At 38.5% G+C, this 27855-nt stretch overlaps 1 protein-coding gene across 1 annotated transcript in view; it reads left to right on the forward strand.

Moving 5' to 3' along the window:
• Positions 1–27855, forward strand: part of LDB3 (LIM domain binding 3) — a 112539-nt gene that overhangs the window by 36745 nt on the left and 47939 nt on the right. Inside the window, exons 5-7 of the mRNA XM_058028995.1 lie at positions 795–946; positions 13292–13367; positions 24647–24669. Coding sequence (XP_057884978.1) covers positions 795–946; positions 13292–13367; positions 24647–24669 — 251 coding nt within the window. The remainder of the gene's footprint in view (positions 1–794; positions 947–13291; positions 13368–24646; positions 24670–27855) is intronic.

Below are 27855 nucleotides of genomic sequence, written 5' to 3' on the forward strand. Positions count from 1 at the left end.
TGTCCATTCAGAGAAGGTGCAGTTCACAAGCTGAGTGGAGCCAACAAAATGTGTTGCCACAGTGAACAAACAGAACTTCTGGACAGTTGTGTCAGTTGTTGGGTTTGTGGTTGCAGCACTGTGGTTTCTTATTTCTGAGAATGCTGGTCTTTGGAGTGTCAGGTCCAACAGGTTGGTGAAACAGGCACGTAGCAATTTGTGTTGGTAATGGAGCTGCAGTTGTATATGGGTAAGGTTAAGTAGAATAATTTCCTCTAAAGCCTGCTATTAAAGAAACAAAGTGTGCCCAAGGCCACTCACACACATTCATTTTCCATCCCCTCAATAAAATAAATTAATTTGGGGAAAATGGCTTTTAGGAGGAAAAATACAATAAAATCATGAGTGGATAGTAGTTCCTACATTTTTTGCTTCTGAGTAATGTTTCTGTATACTGCTGCTGTATGGAGATAATTATCCCCTTGAGATAGTGATAATAAGTGGTAAGGGAACCACTACGTTGGGCTTAACCTCTCAAAATGGAAGTAACAAGTAGATGGTCTCCTGGACCTTTGCAGAAGTGTGAGTTAACTTTGGTTTGTTTAATTCCCATAAGTTTTGATTTTTACAACAATCAAAATTCCCATAAGTTTTGATTTTTACATACAATAACGGATACAAATATTGTTGTATCTATTAGTGTATTTTTTTGCTGTATCTATTCTATACTGTAATTCTGGGCAAGTTCTTCAACTGTTCTGTATACAGAATGACTTATCAGACTAAGACTTTTTCTTTTGTCTTTTTCCACGCAGATCACCCCTGGCAGCAAGGCAGCACAGTCACAGATGAACCCAGGGGACCTTGTCGTGGCCATTGATGGAGTCAACACTGACAGCATGACCCACCTGGAGGCCCAGAACAAGATCAAATCAGCCAGCCACAACCTGAGCCTCACCCTGCAGAAGTATGTTGGAATAATTTAAACTTGTTGTGTTCCTAAGGACTACCTAGGAAGCTTATGACTGAAGGTTGCAAGTGTTTTATCCCTGTCTATTAAATTTAATTGAAGTGCTCATGGCACAGATATGAGATGAAAAGCCAAAATCTGCTCTGATTCTTGTAGAAGTCAGCATGGATTCATACAGAAATCAAATGGTTGGGTTGAGTGTATCTCTGTGGATTTAGCCTATTGAATACAGGTGTAATCCCATATCCATTCAAGCTTCTGTTAAATGAATCCAACAGCGATGTTTCTTTTGGTTATTCTCATGTGGGCAACATAGTTTAGTTTGGCTAATTTATGAACAACTGTTCTAATGACAACAAACACAACAAGTGTTACAAGTGCATGGGAGGGACCTCATGAGAATTTGTGCTAATGGTCAGGCACCTGTGAGTTTGAAAGTCTGCTCAGTATCTGACCCAATAAGGAAGATGTAGCCCAAGTGCAGGGAAGGGAGGCAGTAGAATGTGGAGAGGGCAGGTTTTACCACAGAGATGTGATAAAAGTTGTCTTGCCAGTAAGAAAGCAGTTAATATGTTTTTTAACTTCTGCTAGTTAATGTTACTTTCAAGGAAATTTGTTCTCAAGTTAGATAACCTTGCACAGAGGGTTTCTGTAATAAATGCATTAACATTTAAAGCTCCATAATTATAGAAAGCAAAGTAGCTGCTAATTTTATTGCATTGTGAAGAAGATAATTTTTGTACAGGGCAGGCAAAGACAAGTACAGAAAGCACACTGTAATGTGGAAGTACAATTTCTGAGAAAAGAATCTCATATATGAATGTGCAGTAGAGATAATCAATATCAGGAACATACTAATAGCTAAAGAATAAGGAGTTTAGACGTAGTTTCAAAGACAGGACAGGGTACTATAAAGCAAAATATGTGGTTGATTTTTCCCCATGGCTTTAAGTTTGTCTTTGAGTGTTCCAGATAAAGTAGAAAATCACTAACTTGATGCATGTGGTTGAATTCTCATCCTATCACCCACTCCAACTTCTTTTTTCTTCACTTGGAGTTAGAGTGTTATTATAAATATATTTATGATTTTTTTGCAAAGATTTAAATTGTTCTGAATTTTTTTTTATTTAAAAGCTAGGAAAAATCCTTTCTGATTGTCAGAATGTCTGTCTGATTTTCTGTTGAACCTTTGTGTTTTTACATTGAGAGAAAACATTTCTTATTTTGCTTTGGGTTGTTCCACATTTGGTATTAATTCTCCTGAATATTGAACCCAAAAAGTTGTGCAGTGTCTGCCTCTATGGCCTGGCCATAGAGGTTTAAATGGTTTAAAACTACAAACCAACAGCTCTTCTTATTCACAGAAGGATTGCCAAATTCATGACTAACAAATCCAGATTATCCTAATACATATCACAGAGACAAGTTACTTAAAACAGTAATTTTGATCAAGTGTTGCTAGGGATATTTCATTTGAGTAATCATTGTGCTTTTTTTCATTTACTGACCTCTAAATTACAACACCAGCAATTCTAGTGCAATTCTAGTGGCCACATCATTACAAAAAAAAAAAAAAAAAAAAAGAAAACTAGTAGAAGTACCTTTATTAATTGTTTTCATTTCTATTTATTTTTTCTTCTGTTTTTTTTAAGGCTGTCCCTGTCTCTTGGTTTCAAAACAATAATATATAATTCAGATATCTGAGTTATATGGATAAAGAACAACCAAAGAAAGCAGTAATGGAGTGTTCCAGAGACTGAGATATGTTTGCATAGATAATACATGTAGATATTTTGAAAAGAAGAAAAATGGCATAAAGTAAAATGAAATACTAGTAAATATAAATAGATGATAAAACAGCTTTTTTTATCAAATGAAAATTTTCTCAGATGAAGTTTTTGCTCTGAACTTATACAATTAATGGACTCTTCTTTTCAGCTATTTTATGATGTGAGCTATTAGTTTGCCTTTGTGACCCGTTCAGCCTCATTAGGAAAACCCAATGAAAAAAACTGGAAAGTATTTTTTTTTAAATAATTTTTTTTCTTAGATGACATGAGGATATTCAAAAAAGTTGTGCTCAGAGGTATTAAGCTGGCTTTACTTTGCACAATTCAGAATTTATAGAAGCTAAATTCTAGCAGCAAGTGATACTGACCAAGTGAGGTACACATAGAACCCTATTAAGGATCCAATGTCTTGAACAAAAAGCATCTCCACTATATTCAGGAAGTTATATTAATCTTGCCTTAAGAAATATTTTTCTCCCTGGACACAAATGGGTCCATGTACCCAAGGACAAAAAAATTATCAGTTTAGTCACCTCCCCAAAAGGTACAATGCAGTATCATTTTTTTCAGCAAAGAATTTTACAAATATCGGGTTGGTGAAAAGAATAGCATGAAAAGAAGGTAGCAATGATAAGGGATAGTAACTTTCAACCAAATAAGAACAAGACAGAAGAGAGGCAAAATCTCCTGGGACGTGGTTACCAGGAAAATGACTGTGCTAAGAGATCACTTTGACTTTTTTTAGACATGGCTTGCAGCAATGAAACTGGAGCAGTGTTCTACTACTATGGAAAAACAGCCCTAGTTGCCATAAAGAGCACAGAGCTGGAAGTGCTCACTTATCCTGTTTGTATAAAAGTTTGGAAATGCTGGAAATCCTTTCCAATGGAAAAAGCACATATGTGCATTACGAGATTGACTGTTGTGATAGGAAAATTTAAGCTCTAAATTGGGGTGATACTGGACATGTATGTGAAGTAGTCACAGGGCTCTACAGAATGTTTCAAGGTCATGGAATGCCTTAGCAGGCAATCTGTGGCTTTATTTCGCTGTAGTGGCACTGGAGGTAGAACTGATCTCACTTATTTTATCTTTAAGGCCATGGAAGAAGCAGTGGGATGTGAAGTCTTGACAAAAATGCTCCAATATAGAAAGCTTTTTTTTTTCCTAATGGTTCCTGGCTCTCTAGAGCAATGGCCTTTTCCTTTATCGGTCGTGGCCATGAAGGTTTCATGAGCATTGTTTATAACCTGACAGTTAAGACAGTGTTTGCTGCTTCTCACTTTTATTGCAGCACTTTATTCCCTGCGGGCTTTTTTCAGGGTGGGGAACTGCTTCTTGTTTCAATTTGGCTGTCAAAAAAGCTGCACATGGTGTCAGCACTTGTGCGGGACATCCAACTGCAAGGCATCAATCATAGAATAAAAGGAAGTGGTAAGAGCCCCCATTCATACTCGCCTGCCTAAACAATGGGATTCTGTGATTTCCTTTATGAACTTAGTTTTAATTCAAGTAACACCTGCACAGTTCAAGGCACACTAACCTAGACCTTCCATGAATGTTCAGTGCTGGCCTGAGTGAAGTTCTCCATGATTCAGCCATGGTTTCAGGAATTTGTGCATGTCAAGTGTTTTCTGAAAACTCCCTTCCCTAAACTCCCTCTTTAATTTGTTCTTATCACCTCAATCATGCTATGTTTTCACATAAACCCACAAAATTAGACTGGAAGTCTCACCATTTATGCCAGAGGTTTGATCAGGCAGCCAGAACTTGTTAGTGGCTTGAGCTGTATTGTCTGGCTGCTGATTTCTCTGCATCCTGCAGTGGGCCTCCCTTTGCTGCTTCTGAGAATCAAAAAGATGCAGACAGGCAAGTGCTGGGAAGTTGAAGCATTTGGACCATGCCTGGAGAAAGGAACCTGTGATCCAGTGCTGTGGCAATGTCTGGGACCCTCCAGACTAGCACTGCTTCATTAAGTTTAGAAGACAAAATACATCTAGGAAGTGAATTCTTTTTTGCTAAGAAAAGAGCAGGAGTGAGAGGAGAAGAAAAGAAGTGTCTTTGGCACTGTGCATTATTACTCAGCAGAACTCCCATGAGGCACTCAGGGAAACCAGGCTGATATTCTAAAGTGTTACATACCTCTATAGATACAGCTTATTCCTTAGAAACCTACTCTGGGTGTACTGGGGGGATTGGTGCTGCTTGTGCTGGACTATGCTGTGGAAAGCTATGATCATACTCTATAATGGCCTGGGTTGGGGTGGAAAAAAGACATTGCTTTGCTTTTAGTCTGTTTGTGACCTCCTGGAGTTCAGTTCTCAGTCATTTTTCAGTATCAGTTTCTAATCAGTTACTTGAGCTACACAGCTGCCCTCAGGCATTTTAATTCTAGGCCAGTCAAAGTTCATCTTTAATTGTCTGTCTGTCCCACAGATATTAGGCCATAAACATTGGATTGTGCAGTATTCAGTTCACAGTGAAAAACAAAATGCATGCAAAGTCTATTTTTTTAATACAAATGGGTTTCTTTCTTAAATGCACAGTAAATACAAGAGAGCAGCTTTATTTGTCAACATGTTTCACTGGAGCATCCACAACATAACTCAAGTAATCTGATCAGCCTCCTTGGAAAGGATTCACCAAATGTACTGGCTTAGTTTTGGAAAGTGCTGTAACATGAGTGTGCCTCATTCTGCTGGCACAAACATTCCTGTGTCACTCTAAGGCTCCGCTTTGGCGTCACTCTGTGCTGCTGGAGAGGAGCAGGGGAGGTGGAGACTTCTGTGCAGGGTGCACATTGACAAAACTTCCCCCTCCCAGGGCATGCCAGTGATGCTACCCTTTGCTTTCAGACAGTCACAATTGGCTGTCTTTTGCTGGAAAATCGTGAGCTAAATAATTCTTTTCTCTGCTGAAAGAGAAAGTGTCAGAGGCGAGGCTATGAGAGACTTATGGTAAATATTTAATAGCTTTCCTTTTTTGTGCAGCACCAAAAGATGGCTGATCCTGCAGTATTTATTTCAGGCCTACTATAAATAAAGCATGTGGTGACAGCAAACTGCAAGCAAGGGGAGCTCAGTGGTTATTGTAAACTGCTTTCTTTTGTCTGATGCTGGGTGTAGTAACCAATTCTGTGCATGTTTTAGGTCTGCTGATGGGCACATTTAAATCAGAACCAGAATAAGGCTGTATTTATGCTCAGAAGAATTAAAAGATGGTATTTGTTCCAGCTCAGGGTAAATTGGAACTATATATACAATATAGATGAAAGAATGGTCTGAACTAGTTGGACTATTCAAAATATTAAGCAGATCAGTAGAAAAAAGAACACTAATGGTGCATATGACATGCCATACTAGTTAGCTTATTTTGCTTACACCTGTGACTGTAGAACTTCTAAGTCATCTGCCACCAATAGCTAAGATTTTTTCCTTCCTTCTGGTGGTTCTGTGTGCTTCAAGCATTAAAAAAGACACATCCCACTTCTGGGTTAAGGAAGACATGCTGTATTACTGAGGAAGTTGGTCCTCCCTCACTCTGTGTGAAATAGAGGTGACTCCCATTGTGTGCCCAGTTGTCTCTATATGCAGATATGAGAGGACAGTAGGATTTGTTTACAGATGTCAGGCTGTCATTTGGACAGGACTGTGAGCTACTCTCTCTGAGTAGTAACATTTAGTGCTGCTATTTCCGTGGAAAATGAAATAAAGTATCAATGTCAGTCACTGGAATAAATACAAATATATTCCTTACATGAGCAGTTTAATTTAGTGGATTGCTATTTACACTCACTGCATAAAGTGTCCTTGTTAGTTTTAGAAAAGAGCCTGGAAACTGTGGATATATGCCAAGGCTTTAAAGGGCAGTGAAGATTTCATTGCAGCAAGATTCTGCTTAGGGATTAGAACTGTTCTCAGAGTGCACATCACTTTTTTTTCCCCCCCCAATACCAGCTTAGAGGTGAGTTTAAAATTCATTGTTTTATGTGAGAAATATTTTCTAGTTCCCTAAAGATAATCTCCATGTGAATTCTTTCACGTATTATATTTCACTCACCATGGAAAGGTCAAGATGGGTACCATGGGCCCGTCTCACCAAAGTCAGTGGGCTGACACAGCTTAGTAAATAAACATGCCAGTTGTATTCTTTCAGACAAACAGTTCCTGCCTGCTCTCTGCAAGGAGTAAGGAGACACGATAGCCAAAATGTTACAATAGCCAGCAAGGTCACAGTCTGTTCAGGCTGGGACCTTTTCCTGTTAATGCTGATTAGCTTGAGCACAGTCATGGAAAAATGTAAATTACGCACTTAGAGGTAATTGGAATGGATGAAAAAGTATTTTTTAGAAGCGGAATGAGAAATTTTTTAATCAGGTAAAACACAGGCTTTACTAGATAAGTCTTGTAAATGTTATTTGTGTCTATGAGTTTTTTTGTTTTCTTTGGATCCTTTTCACCATGGTGCTTCTTGCCTATCAACCCCTGTAAAAGCTGTCTGCCCTAATTTTTTGTTTCTCCAACAAACTCTTAATTATTGGCAACCCATTGTTTCTTGCAGTGATAACCAGGGTCTGTTTAGCCTGGCTGTTGGGCAGCTCTTGGTGTCTGTGCTGTCCCTGGCTGGTGGCTGCTGGAACATGTTGATGCTAAGCACTGGGAACATTTTTTCTGCTGATCTTAAATGAACAAATCTTTTTATTATTTATATGTTTACATTCAGTGTATTTTTAGCATCTCTCAATAATTATAAATTATCAGTGTAATAATTAAATCATTAATAATAAATAAATATGCCAAATTTGAGGTTCCAAGTGAGCTGCTGTATCTGAAGTTTTTATGCTATTAAGACTTGAGCCCTCTGATAAATCTGACTGCGTTTCAGCCTCTTGTTTTTGATTCTGAACTGAGATTGTTTATATCTAGGCAATGCAAATTCTGCAATTAACCAACGTGAGAGTAGTGGCTTCCTATTTATGATCCTTACCAATTTAGGTATTTCTGAATATTTCAATAATATTGGGGGTTTGTCTGCCCTGGGCTGCACAAAAATTTAACATAAATTAATGTATGTCTTCAACAGTGTTAATGGCAATATACATCTACATACAAATTCAACCCATGACAGCATAAACAAGTTTTGTAATGAATTTAAATTTCCTTGGTCGGAATCCACATTTTTTATGGCTTACACAAGTTTTCATTAGTGATATGTAGAGGAAATTTTTGGAAATTGTTTAAAAAGAGTGCAAAGACAGGAAGAAGGAGACAGAGAAATAACCTGCCTGAGTAAAGGTGTCTGCACTTCTTGGAGGTTAAAGGTGTCCACACTCCTTGGAGCTTGCTGTGTGTATTGGATGAGTGCCAGGCATGTGCTCAGCATTCCTACTTGGTATACTGTGGGTAGCTGTCACCCCCAGGGCAGAGCTGCAGGGATACAGGATAGCCTCCCTGTTTGCCATAGAAGCTGCTGGGATGGAGGAATTTTAGGGTCAGTACCAAGTCAATTAAGAGCAGATGGAGGCATTGGCAGCCAGTGGCTCCATTCAGGAGGGAACGAGCTGGAGGGCAGAATGTGGAGCGGTTCAGGAAAGGAGGGATTTTGCACAGCAGGGAAGGAGTTAGGAGGATACAACAGGGACTGTGCAGATGCCAGAGAAGTAGAGAGGGTCGAAGAGAGATCAGGAGAGCCTTGGAAAAATCTCATCTTTTAACCCACTGGCTTCAGATCGCTTTCTTTCCTCCCTTTTACAAAAATCTCCAAAGCCTCTTCCTTTTCACTTTAACTTTCTATCCCTTAACGTTTGTAGTTGCCTCTGACTCAGATTCCTTCTAAGGGAAAATAGGTATTACGTACTTCCAAACAGCTTTTTTATTGGATAGCTGCTCCCTTTTGGGCTGATGCCCTCTATGCCTAACAAGCTTTTGTCCTTATGGCAGTGTGGGTGTGAACATTAGGTCTGGAAAGTGTAATTGCCCAGCTTGCAATCTGAGTGCAGGGAAATAATGAATCAGGCATCCAACCAAATGCTAATATTTGCATTTGCTATTGATATATAGAGAGCAAGAGTGCTGGTAGAAGTATTTTTCAATTTTATTGCAGGCTGAGATGATACCCTGAGAGAGGGAAAGTAGGTCTGATCCTAGACCCAGAGTGATCACAGTTGTATTTGAAGTACTGTCAAATGTTCAGGGCTTTGTCTTTGTGATTCTCATTGCAGTCACTAAGAGTGACAATGAGAAGTCACTAAGAGTGCTTACTGATGTCCAAGGCAGGGCATAGGGAATTACACCACGGTATCATGGGACTCAAGATTTTCTGTGCAAGACTTAGGAACAAGCAGCAGCTTTTTTTTGGCTGCTCAAGTCACTGGTTAGCTGAAAATTTAACCAGCACGTTCATATCTTAGCACTTATTAAATGGACACCTGAAATTGATAACCTGAGTAATACTTTATCTTTTTCTGTCTCTCCCTGACACTCCCATCATCATTCCCAGCAAATTTTCAGGAATATGTATGAATATATATATATATGTATATATATATATATATATATATATATATATATATATATATATATATATATATATATATATGCCCTATTCCACATGTTTTGTTATGCATCCTGTTCTGTGCTCTGTGCTTACCTGCTGCACTCCAGAATACCTCCATTTCAGTTAGGTGATAGCTGAAGTATGCAAAAGTTCTAACTCTAATTTAATCAGTTTTATTGCCTTTCCATGCACTTGATGCCTTTTCATTTTCTAGAAGTTGAAATACTAGGATACAATTATGAAGATATTCAAGAAGTGGTAAATAAGTGCTCATGTGTCATAAAATGACAAATGAAAAAGCATACTGTAAAAGAGAAATGTTGATTTTAGTTGTCCTGAGAATTAGTAAAGATAGACATTGACTGGTGAAGATATGAAATAGAAGAAAAGCCCCATGAAGATGAAAAAGAGCTATTATCTCTTAGATCCTGTCACCTCTTTTCAAGTACAATATTGTGCTCCCCTGAGGATGCAATTTAAACTGATAGTGCATCACAGAACTCCTTTGCAGCCTTTTCTTAGGCAGGCAGTTGACTTAGGCAGCAGTTGCACTCCTCAGTGCAGTTGACTTGTACTAAACCTTTGTTGTGAATATAAAAATACCAGGATTGAAGTCAAGTGCTCTTCAATTAAAGACCCATTTAGGTGGGAGCAAGTAGAAATTCTGGCAGTCATCTGAGCAGTGCTATCAAAATTGAACTGCTTTGCAAAGCTACATCCATCTTGGTTTTGAACTTCACTAAAAAACAGAACCAGCACTGAGGGAGAAAAGACATGTATCTGTGGAAATGAGAAGAGTTTAGAAAAATACCGGAATTATGTATTTGGTCATCTTGGAGCTATTTTAAGTTTTCATTTTTAAATGAGATTTTTGTTTCCATCTTTAATTTGGAAAATAAGGAAGAAAATGTCTAAAATTTGAAATCAAATTAAATGCCTAAGAAAAAAAATCTTGATAAAAAATTTCAACATCAAATTTAAAATTATCACAATCATCTGTGAAGTTTGGGCTTTCACCCTTCTCATAGCCTTACTGAGCAAGTACACCCTCAAGTGTTTGGAATAAAATAATTTTGCAACCAGTGGATTAAAATGTAAACCTGGACACATATGTTCACTACAGCACCATCATCACTTGAAAAGCAAACTTATGTTGCTGCAGGATTTGATCCATCTAGCAAGAGAGGGAGGAAAAAAAGAATGTTCTGAACTTGCAGATGTTTTTCCTGGAGGAGTAATGACTCTTATGTAAATAATCACTTTATTCTGCAAGTGCATACAATTTCATTCCACAAATTGATTTCACCTCTTCTGCCCTTTTCTCTGGTGCAAGCCTCTGCTAGATCTAGCAAGCCTCATTATTCTCTTTTTAAATATCAAAGCTATAAACATCCAAGCCAGAGCTGTGTAGGAACATCGTTTTCAAGTAACATCTTGAAATCTCCAAGTTGATGTCAAATACAAATCTTGGCTAACACTGTGGATGTATTTTATCACTAATGTGGAAAAAATGCACCTTTTTAGCATCATCTTCTGTGGGCAGGTAATGAGAGAGGAAAAACTAAACATACTATGAACATCAGAAGTGATGGAATAGTCTGGGAAATAAATTCTTTTGCTGCAATACAACTGTTTTCCAGTTAAGCATCAAACATGCTCTGTGGTTGTTTGCTCAACCTCTGTACATGGCAAACCACATTTACAGTGCTGAGCAAATCTGGCACTAAAATTCATCATCAGTGAGCAGAGCAGGGGGACACTTTATATGGTATGCCCAGGGCCACCAATGTCACCTCACAGAGATAACTGGGTGTACTCAGAAATTACAGGAATGGAAAGAGGAGCAGAATCATCCCCTAAATCTTTGTGTGTTCATAAACTGTCACTGGCAGTTTCCAGCTACCCTGTGTTATGAGCTGCAGTTGATTTTTTTCTCTTTTTTGCTGTCTTTCATGATACATGTGCATGTCTCATAAATACAATTTATCATTTCTCTTTTAAAGGTAAAGTGGTTGGAGGAAGAGTATGGCATTCATTCCTGAGGGAAGATAACTTGCCTGAGGAAAGTTTGGTTTAGGCAGTTAGTGAGTAGCTCTTATTTTTAGAACCTGAAGGTATCTGTTTCTCAGATAATTATATCTTGGAAGTATATTGTGATATATTTCAGCTGTGAGTATGAATTACAGTTTTCTAGCCCATTGTTTCAGGAATACTTTGTCAGTGAATTTCACAGGTTAATTACACATTGTTCAACAAAATGCTACTTTTCATTGTTTCCTCAGACTGCATTCATTTTTGTAGTACCTGCTTGTAAGGTAGGGATCTGTTACATCAGCTTTGTTTTCAGCTCTCAAAGTAGCAAAATTTCCTTATGTTCTAAGTGGAAGTCTTCCAGTTCCTGTAAGGATTACTCCTTTCTCCTAGGTGGTCTTTTTTTGTATGTTCTCTACTGCTTATGGAAAAAATGTTGAGTGCAAGAGCTAAAGTCAAACGCAGAGCTCAGTGTGAAGCTGGGTATTAATGCAGGGATTGCCACTGGGGATGAGCCCTGTTACTGTGGAGCTCAGCTTTCCCTCTCTCATAGATGCCCCTGGTAAGTATTTCAGAGGAAAGTGAGCACAGCCCTCAGTAAGGAAATAATGAACCTAACACAGAAAGTCTTCTGAGCTGTGCTGTGAAAAATGAGAGTCTGTATGTTTACTTATTATACCCAGTCTAAAGCAGCTCTTGGGGCTTTTTCTTGTTAAGTGTAACTGTTTGATCCTTTCTGATACTCTGCTCTTCTCATAGTCTCAATGATGTCTTGTAACAATGAGTTTCACCTCAGGTTAATCAAGTTCTCCAGAAAAAGATGTTTTCCCTTATCAATTTTATATGTGTTGTCTTTTCAATTTCATTCAATGTCCACAAGAGTAGTTTTTATTTCCCTTTTTCTACCATTCATTATTTTCTAAGCCTCTGCAATGTCTTCCCTTCTTCATCTCCTGTCTAAAGCAAACAATTTCAAATGTCTTAGCTGATTCTACTTGATTTGTAAGCTTTTAAGTATTTTTATTTCATTTTTGTACCTGTCCTAATTTTGTAATGTACTTTTAAAAGATTAGAATTTGAGGCATAAGCCTGATCTGTAGATTGGAAATGGGATATTATTTGTATAACTCTGATTCTTTTGACTCTTTTATTTTTAGCTTCCTTTGCTCTGGGGATCCCATATGTACTGGAATATTTTCAGGGGAACTTCCACCACTAGGCAGATTGTCAAAACACCTCCCACAACTACATCTTCACTTACCTGGGACAGTAGAAGTGCTTCAGATAACACTGTGCTTTCTTTGTTATTCCAATGAAAGGGCACACTGTTTGTTTTCAAAGCATTTTTTTGGCTTTTAAAATATATATTTATATTTTTGTGAATATATTTGTGAAATACAGGTGAAAGGCAGGCACCTGGAGAGGCTCATTCAGTAGTGTTCTGCTCATTGTGAAACTCAGTTGTCTGAATGAAGCCATGTTTCTTCCTGAAGAGAGGTTTAAGTAATTGCAGTTGTAGTTGTACAGTTTAAGCTATTAAATAATAGTCTTTTAAGGAGTTACCTTGAGATGCCTCAGCACCAAAGTTTAGCCTCTGCATTTTAAAACACCTTTAATTCTCTTTTTCCAGAGTGCTGCCCAAACTTGAATTTATCTAGTTGAATTTGTCTGACTTACGAAAATGCAGTTTGCCACAAGTATTGGAAAACAGATGATCTCCCAAGTCAGAGGTTGCTTCCATAACTGGTGAATTTTCATCATTCAGAGACACTTTTTCAAACTTTTTCTCTCATTTAATACCTTTGTAAATGAGGATGTAGCACAGAAAAAGTCTAGACTATGCTTAACTTTCAGTCCTGATGTAGCAGCTTTTTGGCTTGAAATAAGAGGTGAAAAATAGGAGTGAAGATTGCACATATCTTTTATTTTCTCCTTTTTTTTTTTTTCTTTTTTTTTTAATCTCCAGATCTAAACGTCCAGTGCCAGTTTCAACCACAGCTCCCAGAATTGACTCTCCCAGGGCTGTAATTCCCCATCAGAAGGTAAGTGACACATTTCTCCTCAGCCAGAGTGAATGCTATTTCTATCTGCTGTGGTGAAGGTAAATATCTATTACAGGAAATAGCTTCTGCCTGCCCCAAATAATTAAAGGTTGAATGAATGCACAGGCAGCAAAACTGCTGCAAGGCAATGTATTAGTGATCTCTATTCTTCTAATTTCTGATTAGAAGGACCAAAGCATCCAGCTATCCTCTGATGTGATTTGGTCTAGCCAATTCTGAGCAACTGTTTTCATCTTAGCAACAAGAAGACACTAAAGCTTCTCAAAAATCCAGATTTGCTTTCGTAGATTGTTGGGGAGAACCATTAGACTGTGCCTCAATCTATCCAAATCCTGGCTGCAACTGGAATGACACTGATTTGGAGACAGGACATGAGGGCATTTGAAAGCTTTCATCCTATAGTGTTCTTATCATAGTATTCAGAAAAACTGAGAATAAAAAGTAAAGAGGATAAGTCAATTTAATGAATAACAGCACATGGCAGGGGAAATTAATGGCTTGGTTTCCATTGTCAAAGCACATCATCTTTCATAAAATAAATGTTCATTTTAGAATAAACACTGACTGTACCTGGCAACTCATCTTCTGTATCTTTGGAGACACCGAGGAGCAGGGGTACCTGAAAGGTGGTGCATATATCCCTAGGCTCAGGCTCTGGGCAGGACATTTGTATTGCTGATGCATTTCATTAGATAAATGGACAGGAGCTAAAGTTTCCATTGCTGCAACTTATCCCTGCTGTCTGTGCCAGTTTCATCCCTAGCATGCATATAAATAAAAAACACTGAAGATCAAAATACATGGGGAATTAGATGATTTTCTACTGGTTTTGACAGTTCCAACATCCATAGATCAATTTTAAGTAATTTTTATAAACTCTGTGCTTTCCAAATTCAGAGCACAGATGGTAACATCATCCCTGAAGCTGCTGCAAATAGGTTCAGAACAGCAGAAGAGAATGCACCTGGGGGGAATAATTTGCTTCAATTTTGTTTTGTGAAATTTTAAATTAACCTGACTGGCTATTTATTAGTTGAGGCAGAAATTGGGTTTTTTTTAGATTGGATCTTGTAAACTTTTTTGGCAAGGGAAGATGAAATTAAGAATTAATCTTACTCAGAGTTGTTTCTGTTTATATCATGATGTTATAAAAAGTTATTTTGGAGGAACTTATTGGAATAGTCACCGAACAGTACTGTGAAATTCCTAGAACAAAAGCCATGAATCATTCTTTTGGTTAAACTGGTGTTTGACTGCACCAGCAAAGTAACAGGGACAGGAAGGGAAAGGAGTTCTCATTTTCCCAGAAGGTGCACCCAGAATGCTGTCAGTGTTCAAGGCAGTGAGTAGATGTGTCTCATCAGAGTTATTCACCAACATGAGATGGACACCTGCCTTTTGGGGCTCTATAGACCTGCACAGGTATGAAAATTTTATCTCCTTCCTCCATAGGCACATAAAGCTCTTATATATTGGACTTTCATTACTCTTTTAGATGCATTTTAGGTGCATTTCTTCCTTGCCAATTGTCAATTTTAAAATTGCTGACACAAGTTTTCAAAGCGGTTCACCACAGAAAATACTTTTCTCCCTTAGCTATCTACTGTATGGAAAAGTTAACTTTACACACAGCAGGGATTTTTTGAAGGTCCTAGAAGACCCCTTGGCATGAAAGCCATAAAGACACTTTACATTTCCTATTCTAGCCCCACAGAGAGAGATGAGGATCAAAAGACTCAGCCCATTTTCAGAAGCTTGCTGCCTTATGTTTGAGAATTCTGTGCAAGGTGCTCAGGAAAGGTTTGTAGGAACTGCTGGAGGCAGCCTTTTCTGAGCCAGCTGCAGGCAGTACCAGTGGCTGGAAAAGAGAATTAGTGGAACCTTTCTAGAGAAAAGGGTGACATCCAGGGGAAGGTATGGGGGAAACAGGTTATCTTGCAGTATTCAGGAAGATTTTAGGCGTAGGGTCCAGGGGAAGAGGTAACATCAGACTGCTGGACCCTTTGCAGGTCAAGAGGAGTGACACTCATGTCACTTGTGTACACTAATAGCAAGTTTTAAGTGAAGAAGAATTCTTCTCTGGGAGTTGTTTGGAAGGAAAAAGGCATTGAGCTCTCAGAGAAGTCTCAAAATCCAGAATAAAGATACTTTACTGATAGAGGCAATGTAATGCTGATTTGGCAGTAAGCTGTGTTACACTAAATACACTTTAAAACCAAGGTTTCTTTGCTTGTCCCTTTATTATTTCTAGTAACAAGTATCACTGTAGAAATGAAGAATTCTCTGACACACAGGCAGAAGTCACCTCCACACCTCTGCTTGAAAGTGTTTAGACTGATGGTTTACATTAAATTATTTTGATGGTATTTTTAAAAATCAGCAAAAGACTGCATTACAAGACAGTCATGACAGTGTCATCCTCATACATCATGAGAAGCTTTCCTCACCCTTCTCTGGTTAAGGTTAAGGTGTGGCAACATTAGCTAAACAATCTGCATGTGCAACTTCAGTGTCTAGTTAAAACCATAAATCCTCTTGTACATTATCGCTGATCTGATTGCAGCTTCCACTAATTTTCAAGCATGCACTTCTTTCACTGTTCACTTTTTTTTTTATTTGTTTGTTTTATTTTTGTTTTAGGGAAACAAGCATACTTTTTTCACAAAGATCAGTCATTCTTTCACAAACCTGATCAATGTTATAGATGATACAGGTTCTGCAAGCATCAGTATGTAGGGCTGTTATTGGAAATACAATTTGATTGCTTTCCAGTTTCACTATATCTGACATAAATCTCAAACTAGAAACAATTTTCATTTACTTTAGTCTAATATATTTGATTTAGTGAAGTCTTTTGCCCAGGTGGGGCATAGCTGGAAGAAAGGGTGTAGTTAATGTTGAAAGCATTCAGATAACAGTAAGAGTAAGCTTGAGGCTAAGGATTTAAACTAAGCCATCAACCAGTCAATGAATTCATTGACTGCAGCTCTTCAGAGGGGACATAACACAAGTGAAAATTCAGATCAGTGCAGTTGAAAACATTCAAACTGGTGTTTTAGGGCTAAGCATGGCTTTAACATTTGTTCATTTGCATGAAGGTATTGATAGCCTTGTTGATTCTAATGATATGGCTGTGTGTTGTGCTTTCTGTAAAACACTACTGACAACACTTATTTTGGAGTCCCAGTGAGCATCTTGTCATACTTATTATTTGTTTCCTGCCAAATTTGGGAGACTATGTGTCTAAGAGAAAATAGATGGAGATGACTGACTTTTTAAGTAGAGTATAGGATGGAGAAGCTGACTTAGCCAAAAGCAGTTTGATCATGTCATTGAGAGTCATTCAGTGCCATAGTACCTCCATTCCCTTTATCCTCTAAAAAATTTAAAGCAACAATTGCTTCTTGAGCATGTTGGGTGATCAAAATCACTGGTATACTGTTAAAATTGTTCTCCCCAAAGTGCAAGAGGTGAGTAATGACTGTAGGGTCACAGCAATAGATAAATAGAGAATGATTTGTCAAAGGAAGAGGACCTGCAAAACCTGGTATTGTATCTCCCAATCTAAATTTATTTCTCACTTCCCTGATACATAAAAAGGAACATTTGCCTTTCATAGAAATTGGATTTTTATAAACAAATAATAATATTTCAGAATGGAAATTGAGCAGATTCCTAGCTTCCTTCTGTTTCAAAAGGTTTGAGACTCCTCTACATTTCTCACTTTGCAGCTCGTTCCCTGACGTTACGCAGTTTTCCTCCCGCAGTAAGGGATGATGCACGATCCCGCATCTTCCTGAAGGGAAGCCCATTGCTCAGTGTCAGAGCCTCCTCTCCTGGTCGGCTCGAGGGTAGCATCAGGCTCCCGGAGCTGCAAATGTCAGCTTGCTTTTCCAGCCGCTGAAACAGAATGGGATGAGAGATGGGGAACAGGGGAGCGTTTGTTATTGTTGGCTGCATTTCATGTGATGCAATGCTGAAAGCTCAGTGCTGCTGCTCAGTATTAGACATTTGCCCTTCAGTCTGAAATTCGGCAGTGAACGGATTTTGACACTGAACTGGAGACAAAAAATAATTCTACAATATTCTCCCAGGAATAAACTGAATCAGAGATTTTTTTGTTTAGTCACAAAAGGGAAGAGCTAAATATCCTGAAGATGGGGCAGTAATTATCTAGAAGTACAGCCTCACCCTTAGACACTTCTGGTTTCATCCATTTTTCCCCCCACAACACAGGAAAAACAACTGCCCTAAAACTGTCCAAAATATGGACTCAAGATGGAGATTGCTAACCTGGCACTGCTGGGCTCTAAAGAATTCTAATACTGATTTGCCAGTATGCTGATATTCCAGCTAGAGATAGTTGAAGGAGTAAAACCAGAACTCCATTTGTGCCAAAACGGAGCAAAATCATCGGCCATAATTTTTAACGGCTGCCCTATAATTTCCCCTTTGCCTATTGTTACTGTCCAGTAACACCAAGGCTATGAAAATGCATTAGAGCTAAGGAAATATGTGGCATTTCTCTCATTAGCAGTGCAAACTGCTCTTACAATCAGCTCTCCTTAAATGTCCTTTTATTTTGGGGTGTAGGAAGAAACCCACAGTTAACTAAAAGCCACAGAGTTTTCAGGGTAAAAAATTAATATAACTCCAGCATATCCTTTTTCTTCTCTATTACATCTGTGTTTATTTTTTATTTAATAATTGTTTTGTCCCTCTGTGCTGGCATGTGAAAATAGTTTGCACAAGTGAATACTTAATTTTCGAACATATTTGTGCCTCTTCTTGAACACATTTTTAGAGAGAAGCCCTTTTTCCTGTTTATTTAATGATATCCAGAAGCTTTCAATAGACCACTGGAAGGGATTGTTTGCTGTTTTTGGTGTCAGGGTATAATAACCAAAGTATGTATTGCAAATGTATTTATTTAAAAAGACATGGTCTGAAAATGCTTTTAGGATTATCTGTTTCTACAGCCTCAGGCAGCTATTAATGCCGGCTAAAATCTCTTCCTGTTTATCACTAAGAAAAATTATCTTAGTTAATTTTATCTGCCTTACATTTTTGATTCAACATGTCTTAAATGTGTTTAATGTTATGATGACTTATATCCTTAGACCTTTAGGGTTTTTTCCCAATAAATTTTAATTAATCAAGGCATATTATCTTGATTTTTATTTTCAAATACGTGCTCCCTAAATTTGTACATGCAATATAGAAAAATCTGAAAGGGCAATGAAAATATTTTTCTTGTGAACCGTAGTATCAAAATTACACTACATTAATGTAGTGATGATACATTACATTTCATTAATGATAACCAATACTAGCAAAAGCATAGAATCAGAGGTCAAATTATTCTCAGACCGGTATTTCATGCAAGGTGTTAAAGAAGATGGTTGCATTGCCAATGAATGAGGCAAAACATCGCTGCAGGCCACCACCTGCTCTTGAATTGGCTATCACTGAGGCCAGACTGTGGGCTCCATTCCTGCTTCGGGGTGCTGTCCCCTGCCTGTCCCTGTCCCCTGAGCTGGACTGCAGCAAGTAGCAGCATTACTGGGCCTCTTAACTGTGAGCATTTTTCTTTTTTTGATATCACCTCTTATTTTGGTTTCACTACGGTGCATTTATAGGGAATCATTTATGAAACTCATGTGTTGGACTGTGTTTTTCCAGGATGAGTTTTTGGTAGATTGTTTTGAATCTGAGCAGCAGCACAGACTTCTATGGGTATAGGTATTGTAGGGGAGATTCCTTTGGGTAAGGCAATACCTGCTGCTGTCCCTGTTAGGAATATTATCTGGGACAGGATTGTAGGATCACACACACATCTACATTCTCAAGCACACATTCCCTCAAGTGGAAATGAAGCAGGAATGGCCAGCACAGGAGCAGCCTCTCTGTGGAGCAGTTCTCCAGTCCTGTTGGTGTCTCTGCTAACCCTGCTGCATGGCCTGATCAGCATGAACCAGAGCCCAGGATACCAGTGCATCATTTCCATAACCTCAAGTGCACTCACAGACAACAGAATGGTGTGGTTTAGAATCATTGTGTCTTTATAATAATAGCATTGACTTCTATGGTTGTACATGATCTAAAATTATTCTTACCTGAAGATTTTTTTTTTTAAATTTCTTAATTATCCTAGAAATTAATGGACAGTGTTGCCTTAATATAAAATTATTGCTGTGAGGTTGACTAGTAGCAAATGCTCTCTTAATGTTAAGCTTTATTTGTTGATTTCAACTAAAACCTAGTAAAAAACTGCCTGAGTTGGTTTTGCTTCCCTTATTTTGAAACAATGCATTTCTTTGTTGAAAATCTTCCCTGAAAGTTTGAATGCTTTGCCCCCAATCTATTTATTGCTAGTTTATTACTATGTTTACAACATTAATTGCAAATATGTTATTTTTGCATGTGTTCTATGATTGCTCTTTTCTTTTTTTTTCTTTTCTTGGCCTGCATGTTTGCTACTACAGGAACCTGCTTGGGAAATCAATGGCAACAGAACAACCTTCAGCCCTCTAACTAACACGGCGACTGGGCCTGTGGGTAGTGTTTTAGCAACCAATGGAACCTTTTCAGGCTACCTCAACCAGCAAGAGATCAGCCTTTCAAATAGCTCTTCCTACCAAAAGACTACCACAGTTAGATCTTCCATGTCCTCTCAGTCTGTGACTCCTGACATTTCACCTGCCAAGAGCTCGTTAGGTTCCAAAGCAAGCCCTGCTTTGGCTGGTGGCAGTAGCCCTGCTCACCAGCTGAGCCCTGCAAGGCAGTATAACAACCCCATTGGCCTTTACTCGGCAGAGACCCTGAGGGAAATGGCTGAGATGCATAAATTGAGTCTCAACCGAAGGGCTTCGGAAGGTGGACTTCCTAGAGGGTAGGTAACATGGTAACATCTTTAATTATTTCAATACATAATGAACTTGCTGAGCAGTGAATGTAATGGTGCTTACCCTATTGTGCATTTGTCTAGCAGTCATTATTAAAGCCTGGATCAATAATTAAATTTTCCAGTAGCTCCAAAACATACCCGCATGGCCATTACAGAATAATGGCTGTTGGTATGTGATGTGCAGCATGGATTGGCAATTGTCAGCAGAGCATGAGGGGGAACAGTAGGACTGGAGTGACTGTAATCATCTCAGGGTTGTGGCACTCAGCAGTTCTAACTAATGCATGGAGTCTCAGAGAACCAAGTATTGCTGTCAGACATCAGAGCAGCTGCTCTAAACCACACCTGATCTTTGGTACTTTGCTAGAGAGAAATGGTTTTGACCAGCAAATCTGACATACCCAGCTACTGGAGTGTCCTGCTGTAATTCCTGTCTTAATGTGTTGGCTTTCCTATGCAAAATGAGTCAGAACTGCAATATTTTGAATCCTCTGGTTTGAAGAATGTCTTGCATCTGTTAGCTTTAGTGTTAACTTTGCTATGACAAGGAATGATCTCCAGGTACTGCCCAGATAGTTTGATCCCATGCTGTCAAGGTTTTCCATGTTGCTATATTGCAGGTCATCTATTTTATTAGTAGGTTTGTGAAGTGACAAGCTTGGACTGCAGTACATGAGAAAAAGCAGGGAGAAACAGGTTTTCCTAATTTTTTTGCCTTCATGTATAAATCATCAAACAAATCTAATTTTTTAGTTTATTTGTGGTTTTGGGGTTGTTTGTTTTTTTTAATTAAGATAAATTTCTTGCTAGGAATATGGGGAAAAGTGGTTTTTTGACATTAGGGACTTGGCTATATAAGGAAAACCAGAAAATTCTGACAATCCACTGATAGCAACTGCATATCTTCAAGTACTTTATATCCATTTGCAGCAGCTCTTTGTGAAAATAAAACCAAGAGGTTTTAAGTTGTAGAAAAGTAGGGATATTTCATCCTATTAAAAGAGCATATACTTCTGTTCTAAATGATTCAAGCAATTCTAGATGATTCACTGGCACTCTCTTGAGCACTCAACATTAACAATTCTAATTACTTTATCTGAGAAAATTCTATCCTCCCTTCTCATACTTGATAATTAAGTAAAGCAATTACCTTTAAAAAAAAATTTCAGTTAGTAAGCAAGATCAGGAAAATAAACCTCAGAATACTTGTCTCTTAATTTACAGTTTCCTGAAGAATACCAATTATTGTCTTATTTCAATATACAGAATTTCCTGGGTATGGATCTTGCTGTCTTTTTCTCCACTTTGTTCATAATCCTCCTTAATACCTGCAGAGGTGAGGGTGAATTTTGGATGGCTCAGCATTGTGACTGTTTTGTTATCAGAATTGCAATACAGCTGTATCCATCACTCACTAAAATCAATGAGAGCCTTTCTATTCAGTTTGAATGAAATTTTAGGGAACTGCTATCTGCCTTTACCAGCTGGAGCACTGATGAACAAATAAAAAAATAAAAAACCCTTATCCTGCTGTGTAGGAACATTCTGAAAAGATCAAAGAGTCCAGAAGCACTAAATAAATGTGTCTTGTCTGCTAACTTCTCTGAGATTTAGAGAACTCTACATCTCTGTTGACATGCAGGGAAAATTCAGAGCTCAATAGTGCTATCATTCCCACTCCCACTTGACTGTTATCCATGAAGTAAGAAGTATCTTGCCTCCTGCTCTGTGGAGAAAAACATGGAACCTGTAACTATCTTGGGACTTGGTGGCATCCATGATAATTTCAATCTCACAGTGCATATATGGGAATAAGGAAGCACTGTGAGCACTAAATAATCAGCTCTGCTCTTTACTGGGAACAGTTTTGGAGCATCATAGTATCGCAATGCTGTGATATCGTGGTGCTCCAAAATGAAATTCATTGTGCTTTCACAAACATGCACTTAGCTGTATGGTAAAAGCTGCGAGAAAGCTCAAGCATGAGGAGTGATCTTAAGGTATGTTTCAGTTCTGTGCCCTTTTCACCTGATGATTTAAACTTAATTGTGTGAATTGCTGTTACAGGTTTAGCTAAACCCTTTGGAAAATCCTATCAAGAAGCTGAAATTAATTTTGAGATTACTTCCTTGATCTGTGAAGAATAACAAAGCAACTGTTTCTCTGATACACTTTACATTAAAGCTTTATCACTCTGACCCAAGGTGAAAAATAAGATAGCCTGTTAGGAGTGTGGAACGTGATGTGCTGAAAGCTCTGGAGTGTATGAATAAATATGAACAGTGAGTCATAGTTTGTAACGTGCATCTTTTTCATTCCAGTGTAAGTTATTTTTCACACTGTAGGTCAAGGGCAGTAAATACCTGTCCCACAAGTACGTGCCAGGTGGCTTGGGTTACTGGCCTCTCACTGTGTGACCTCTGTGAGCAGCAAGCTGGGTGTTCCAGACATGTCCCTATATAGAGCCCAACTAAAATTGTGTGTGACTCTGAACTGGGAGGAATTTTCTCATCACATCCTAATCATAAGGAGAAGCAAAGCTTTACTGTTTTTGAAGGAAGCTATAGCAGCCTCTTCACATCTCAAAAATCTTTGCTGAGATGTGACTATTGAGCTGTTCTTCGTGTTTGCACATAATGTTTCTTTTCTTTGGACATAGTTTTATGTTCCTTTAATTAAGGTGTATTTTAGGGGTTTGGTAGTTCTGCCTTGAAAATGCTATTTTATATGTATGGTAGATGCGTGGATGAGTCAGAAAATGATACCATTACACTTGGTTTCATTGTAAATGAGTGCCCAGCTGTCTCACATACACCTAAAATGGATATAGGATCACTGATGTGCTTACAGGCTGCAGCTTGTTCCTAATATATCTCTAACAGTTCCTGTAAGAACATTTGGCTTAATGTAGGGTTTATAAAGCTAGAAGAATATTTTCAAATCTGAGAATCTGACCAGTAGCTGCAGAGGGTGATCTGTGGTTGCTTTACCGTGGAAATGCAGAAGTGCAAAGCCTTGACTGCAGCTTTGGCTCACTAGAGTGCTTTTGATCATGAAAAGTGCTGTTTGATGTGCCAAGGCAAAAGGATTGTAGGTAGGATATCAAAGGTTCTGCAAGGAAAAAGCAGGAGGGGCCAAATCTGCTTGGAATGTCACTCTTTAATGGTATAGCTTTGCTGTCCAGTATTTTCTATCAGTCCCAGACACAGAAATGTCACAGCAGCAAGTTGGAATCCTCAGTGCCCAGTTCTGTCAACAGCATTCTGTACAGCCAAGTAAAAAGAAAAGTTTATTAACTGACCATGGATCTCTTCCTCTTTATTTTGCACAAAATAGGATTAACTAGTCTTCAACCAAGAAGCAGAATGTGGGTATTCTAAGCTTTGGGGAAAACAGTTAAAATAAATATCACAGCCCATTACTGCTATTTGTGCAACCACCACAGAGAGTTATTGGGAAGAGCACTGTAGTTCAGACTGAGCACACTCTGTTCTGCACTCCCAGCTTTATCCTGTGTTACGGTGCTTTGGAATTACTGTGCAAGCACCACCACTGGTTTATGCAGAGATGCAGGAATTGGCTGTGAACATGCCTTTTTTCATGCCTTTTTCCACTTGTATGGAACCAGTTGGAATAAAATATACTGATATGGATATCCCAAAAAACATACAGCAAGCATGGCTTGCTTTGTTTCATGTGGAATAAATTAGGAATGACTATTCCAAAGTTAAATGGCCCACACGCCTCTTGGCATAATGTAGGTGCAGTCATATCTAGGCAAATGCTTTGTTATATACAAAGGCATTTTCCTTAGTTTTAGCTTTAAAGCATTTACCAATATATTCTTTGGATCTTCTCCAAAATGTAAAAGACTTAAAAATCAGTCTTCCAAAACCAGCTCTGAGGGTGGCCTGAGAACAGACTTTATCCCTGAATATTCAGTATCTAAGATTAAAATATAGTCTCTACCACTCATTTGCTATTTTCAGATGAGAATATACTCTGAAAATCCTCCATTTTTCCCTCTGCTCCCTCCTCCCTTCACTTTGGTAGTAGTACTTTTAAGGATGCACAGCAATAAGATCATGTTCACCAGTCAGCCAAAATGCCACGGTACCCTACTAAGTCCTGGTGGATCAACTATAATCCCTGCATTTTTTCCTTTCTTAATCATGTTGGGGTTTTTAGGCATACATTTACTTTTTATTCTTTTTATTCTTATCTGTAGATGGTCTGAGAAGAGCTGTAGTAATCCTTTGTAAATATCTTTCCCCCTTTACACTCTGCAAACTATTGACTGTTTTCTGCGTGGCTGGTTTTGATGTTGTTTGTTCTCTTTCTCTTCTTCTAGGTCATAACCAACACCGCTGCCAAGTTAGTATCACCTCTGTGTAGTGCCAGATATTTGTGTGATGCTGTGTGTGTGAAGATGTGTTTTCTGGGGTAGCATGATCCCCTGTGTTCCTGCTGTGTCTGCTTGCAAGTGCAAGTACTTTTGTAAACATCTGCTTGGTGTGGCAGGCGCCCTGCGCTGCCCCTGCTGTCCAGCAGCGCTCCCGCTTGGCATTTCTTGGTGATGCTCTAATGCTGTGATGGAGCTGCCACCTGAGCCTGCCCAGTTCTTCTAAAAGCTTTCAGGTGGTTGTGCTTCTACAGGCAGGTTTAACTTCTCTTGAATCTTTAAGTGATCTTCATGCCCTCAGAGTTTGGAGAGCATTATCTGAGCCTTTTTTGGTGTGTTATTAAAGTAAAGTACTTTTAGCTTCAGTGTTAAATTAATTTCTAAAGTCTGCTGAAATTCAAATTTAGGTTGGAGTAAGATACTGATATGGGAAAAAAATCTATGAAATTATTTACCTTGATAAATCTATTGTCCAAAAAAGAAATAACTATTGACTTGAAAATGTGATTGGTCTGCTTTATTTAGGAGACTTCAGAGAGTGCTCAGTTTTGACCTTTAGTTTTCTAGGGGCAGAGGACTGTCTCTAAACTCTTGCTTTTTGCCTCTGACCTGACTGTTGTCCATAAATTGCTGGGGACTAGGTCAAACTGAGTATAAAATAAATAATTCTAATAGTTAAATGTCAAATTTAAACTGACAGTATAAAGTTAGGAGTAGTAGAATACATAAAGTTGAAATAATATTTAGTGCATATAATTAACATTGATCTTGCATTCTCTGTTGATTTCAGTGAAGTGTGAGTGTGATGATGTAAGTCCTTTTGAGTGAAAAATCCTAGCCAGTTTACATTAATAATTATTCTGACAGGATTGTCTTAGAAAGCAGAAGTCGCTTTATAGGAGTATTTGTAATCTTACTTGCTTTGGGATTTACTTTTTCTGATCCTTTTGTAGCTTAGGAGAAAGATCCCTTTCATTTTGCAGAGGTGCTGTCTCTGCAGCCTTGCCTCTGCCACTTTGTCCCAGAGCCCAGCACTCCTTACAAGCATGAATATCTTCTGTTTGCTTCCAGAATTAGAAAAAGAACTCAGCAGCTGGCAATCTGTACTTTTTTCTGTTATTTTTATTGGAATCCTGTTAACTTCAGTGGAAGTTTTGCCTTGGTGTATGTAGTGTGACTAAAACCTCTTGAAAGACATCACTAAAATTGTTTAAAGACCCCAAGTGAAAGCCCAAATGACTCCTGCTGCTACCATGAGGGAAGTTTCGGCTGTTCTGACATTAGTCACTTTGATTTCTGTAACTGACTGTGGAAACAAATTGCTTAGAACTTTATTCTTTAAAGGTGCCACATTTAACCTCTGTCCTTTCCTTCGCAGAGTCTTCTCAGATCTTGGGTTTAGAATCTCTTTAGTACTTCCAACAATGTGAAAGAAAGAGAACACTAAATTCAAGATCTTGAGGACCTGTGTGTTTGTAATGATCATGTGATTGTTTAGGGTATTGCAGAAAAGAGATGCTGTTCAAGTCAGGCATGTGCACGCTCAGTACAGCAACCTGCATGTCTCAGCCCACCACCCCTCCAGAGATGATGTCACTGTAATTAAAGAATTGTCAGAGTTGATTAATAGTTAAGGGAGATGTGTTTTAAATGTGAGAATGTCTTGGTAAAAAGATAATTTTCGCTTTTTTTGAATGCATAATGGCACTTCCCAGTTCCCTACCTTAAGATGTTGGCATGTGCAAGTGAAGGCTGTGGCTGTAATGCAACATGTGCTCCTGTGCGTCTCTGGTCCTTGTGCATGTGGCTGTCGATGTTCTATAAAGGATTTGCAATGATATGTGACTGTATCTCTCTCTGTCCATCCTCAGCCAGGGCATCCCACCAAACAAAAGGCTGAAAACAGAGTGGAATCCCCTGGCTGGCTTCAGAGGTGGCACAGCACCTGTGATAGTTAATTAAGTCAGATTGGTTCCAGCCTTACTTGAGTTTACCTTTTTCATCATGCTGGGTTGGTTGAGGGTTCAGTTTTAACTCTCACCCTCTGGAGCTACCCATGGTAAACAGACACACTGTTGTGTGTGTAAAGAGAAAAACAATATTAGCAAATAAACTTACAGTCTAATGTCTTAAACTGAAAAGGAAAATTGTTCTAATCAAACAGAATTCTTCAGCAGTTCTTCTGCAGGGAGAAAAATATCTATTTCCAGCTTTTGGATTCAGTTCTGAATGAAACATTTATGAAATATCTGTTATTTCACAAAGGATGGAGTTCCCAGTTTTGTCCAGTTTGGTGAGTGTATGAAATCTCTCCTGCTGGTATCCTCCTGCTGCTGGCAGGACAGGGTTGAAGAGCAGCCACCATAGTGGATGATGTTTGTCATTGGAGCTCTGGGCAGTGCTCAGTTCTAGCTCCAGGACTAGAACTATGCACAGCTCAACCCAAGAAAACCAGCTGCTCTTTGGCTGCAATCTGACCTCAAACTGACTCATTCTGGTGTCATGCAAGCTTCAGTTAACTTACTTTAGGGGCTCAGTCTGCCAAATATAAAATCTTTCCTTGTAAATGGAGTCTCTGGAAACTAAGGCAGCAACTCTTCCAACTGCGCTTGATCCTTTGGTTGCAATGTTGCATATTTTGTTCTGGGACTGAGCATTTACCATGCTATAGCAGCACTTCAGGCTGGTGTACAGAGATTTTGGGAAGATTTAGTCTCTGTAAGGAAAGCCTTGAAGATTAAAAGGCACAAGTACTAAATTTCACTGTCATTAATAACACAGACAGAAAGTACTGAAACCTTCTAAATAATAGAAAACCTGATATCCCTTCACTTCCCTGTACTTTCCAGACCTTTATAAGAGCCTTCTGAAAACACAAATGGATGACAAAAAAGTGGGAATTCTCTGCACTGTGCATGTACATCCCATGGACATGCATATATACATGTGCATGTTTGTATACACTTAAATGTATATATGCATATAACAACAGAATTTTAGTATGTGTAAGTATCACACAAATGCTTACAGATTTTTTGTGATATTTTAATACAGTGACAGCTCTTTCACTTTTTTTTTTCCTTTTTATACCTCGTAAGCCAACCCAAAAATGACATCCATTAGCACAGCCATCTTTTTGCTATGGCTTGGTACTCACA

Source organism: Melospiza georgiana, chromosome 8, assembly GCF_028018845.1.
Source record: "Melospiza georgiana isolate bMelGeo1 chromosome 8, bMelGeo1.pri, whole genome shotgun sequence".
Lineage (NCBI taxonomy): Eukaryota > Metazoa > Chordata > Aves > Passeriformes > Passerellidae > Melospiza > Melospiza georgiana.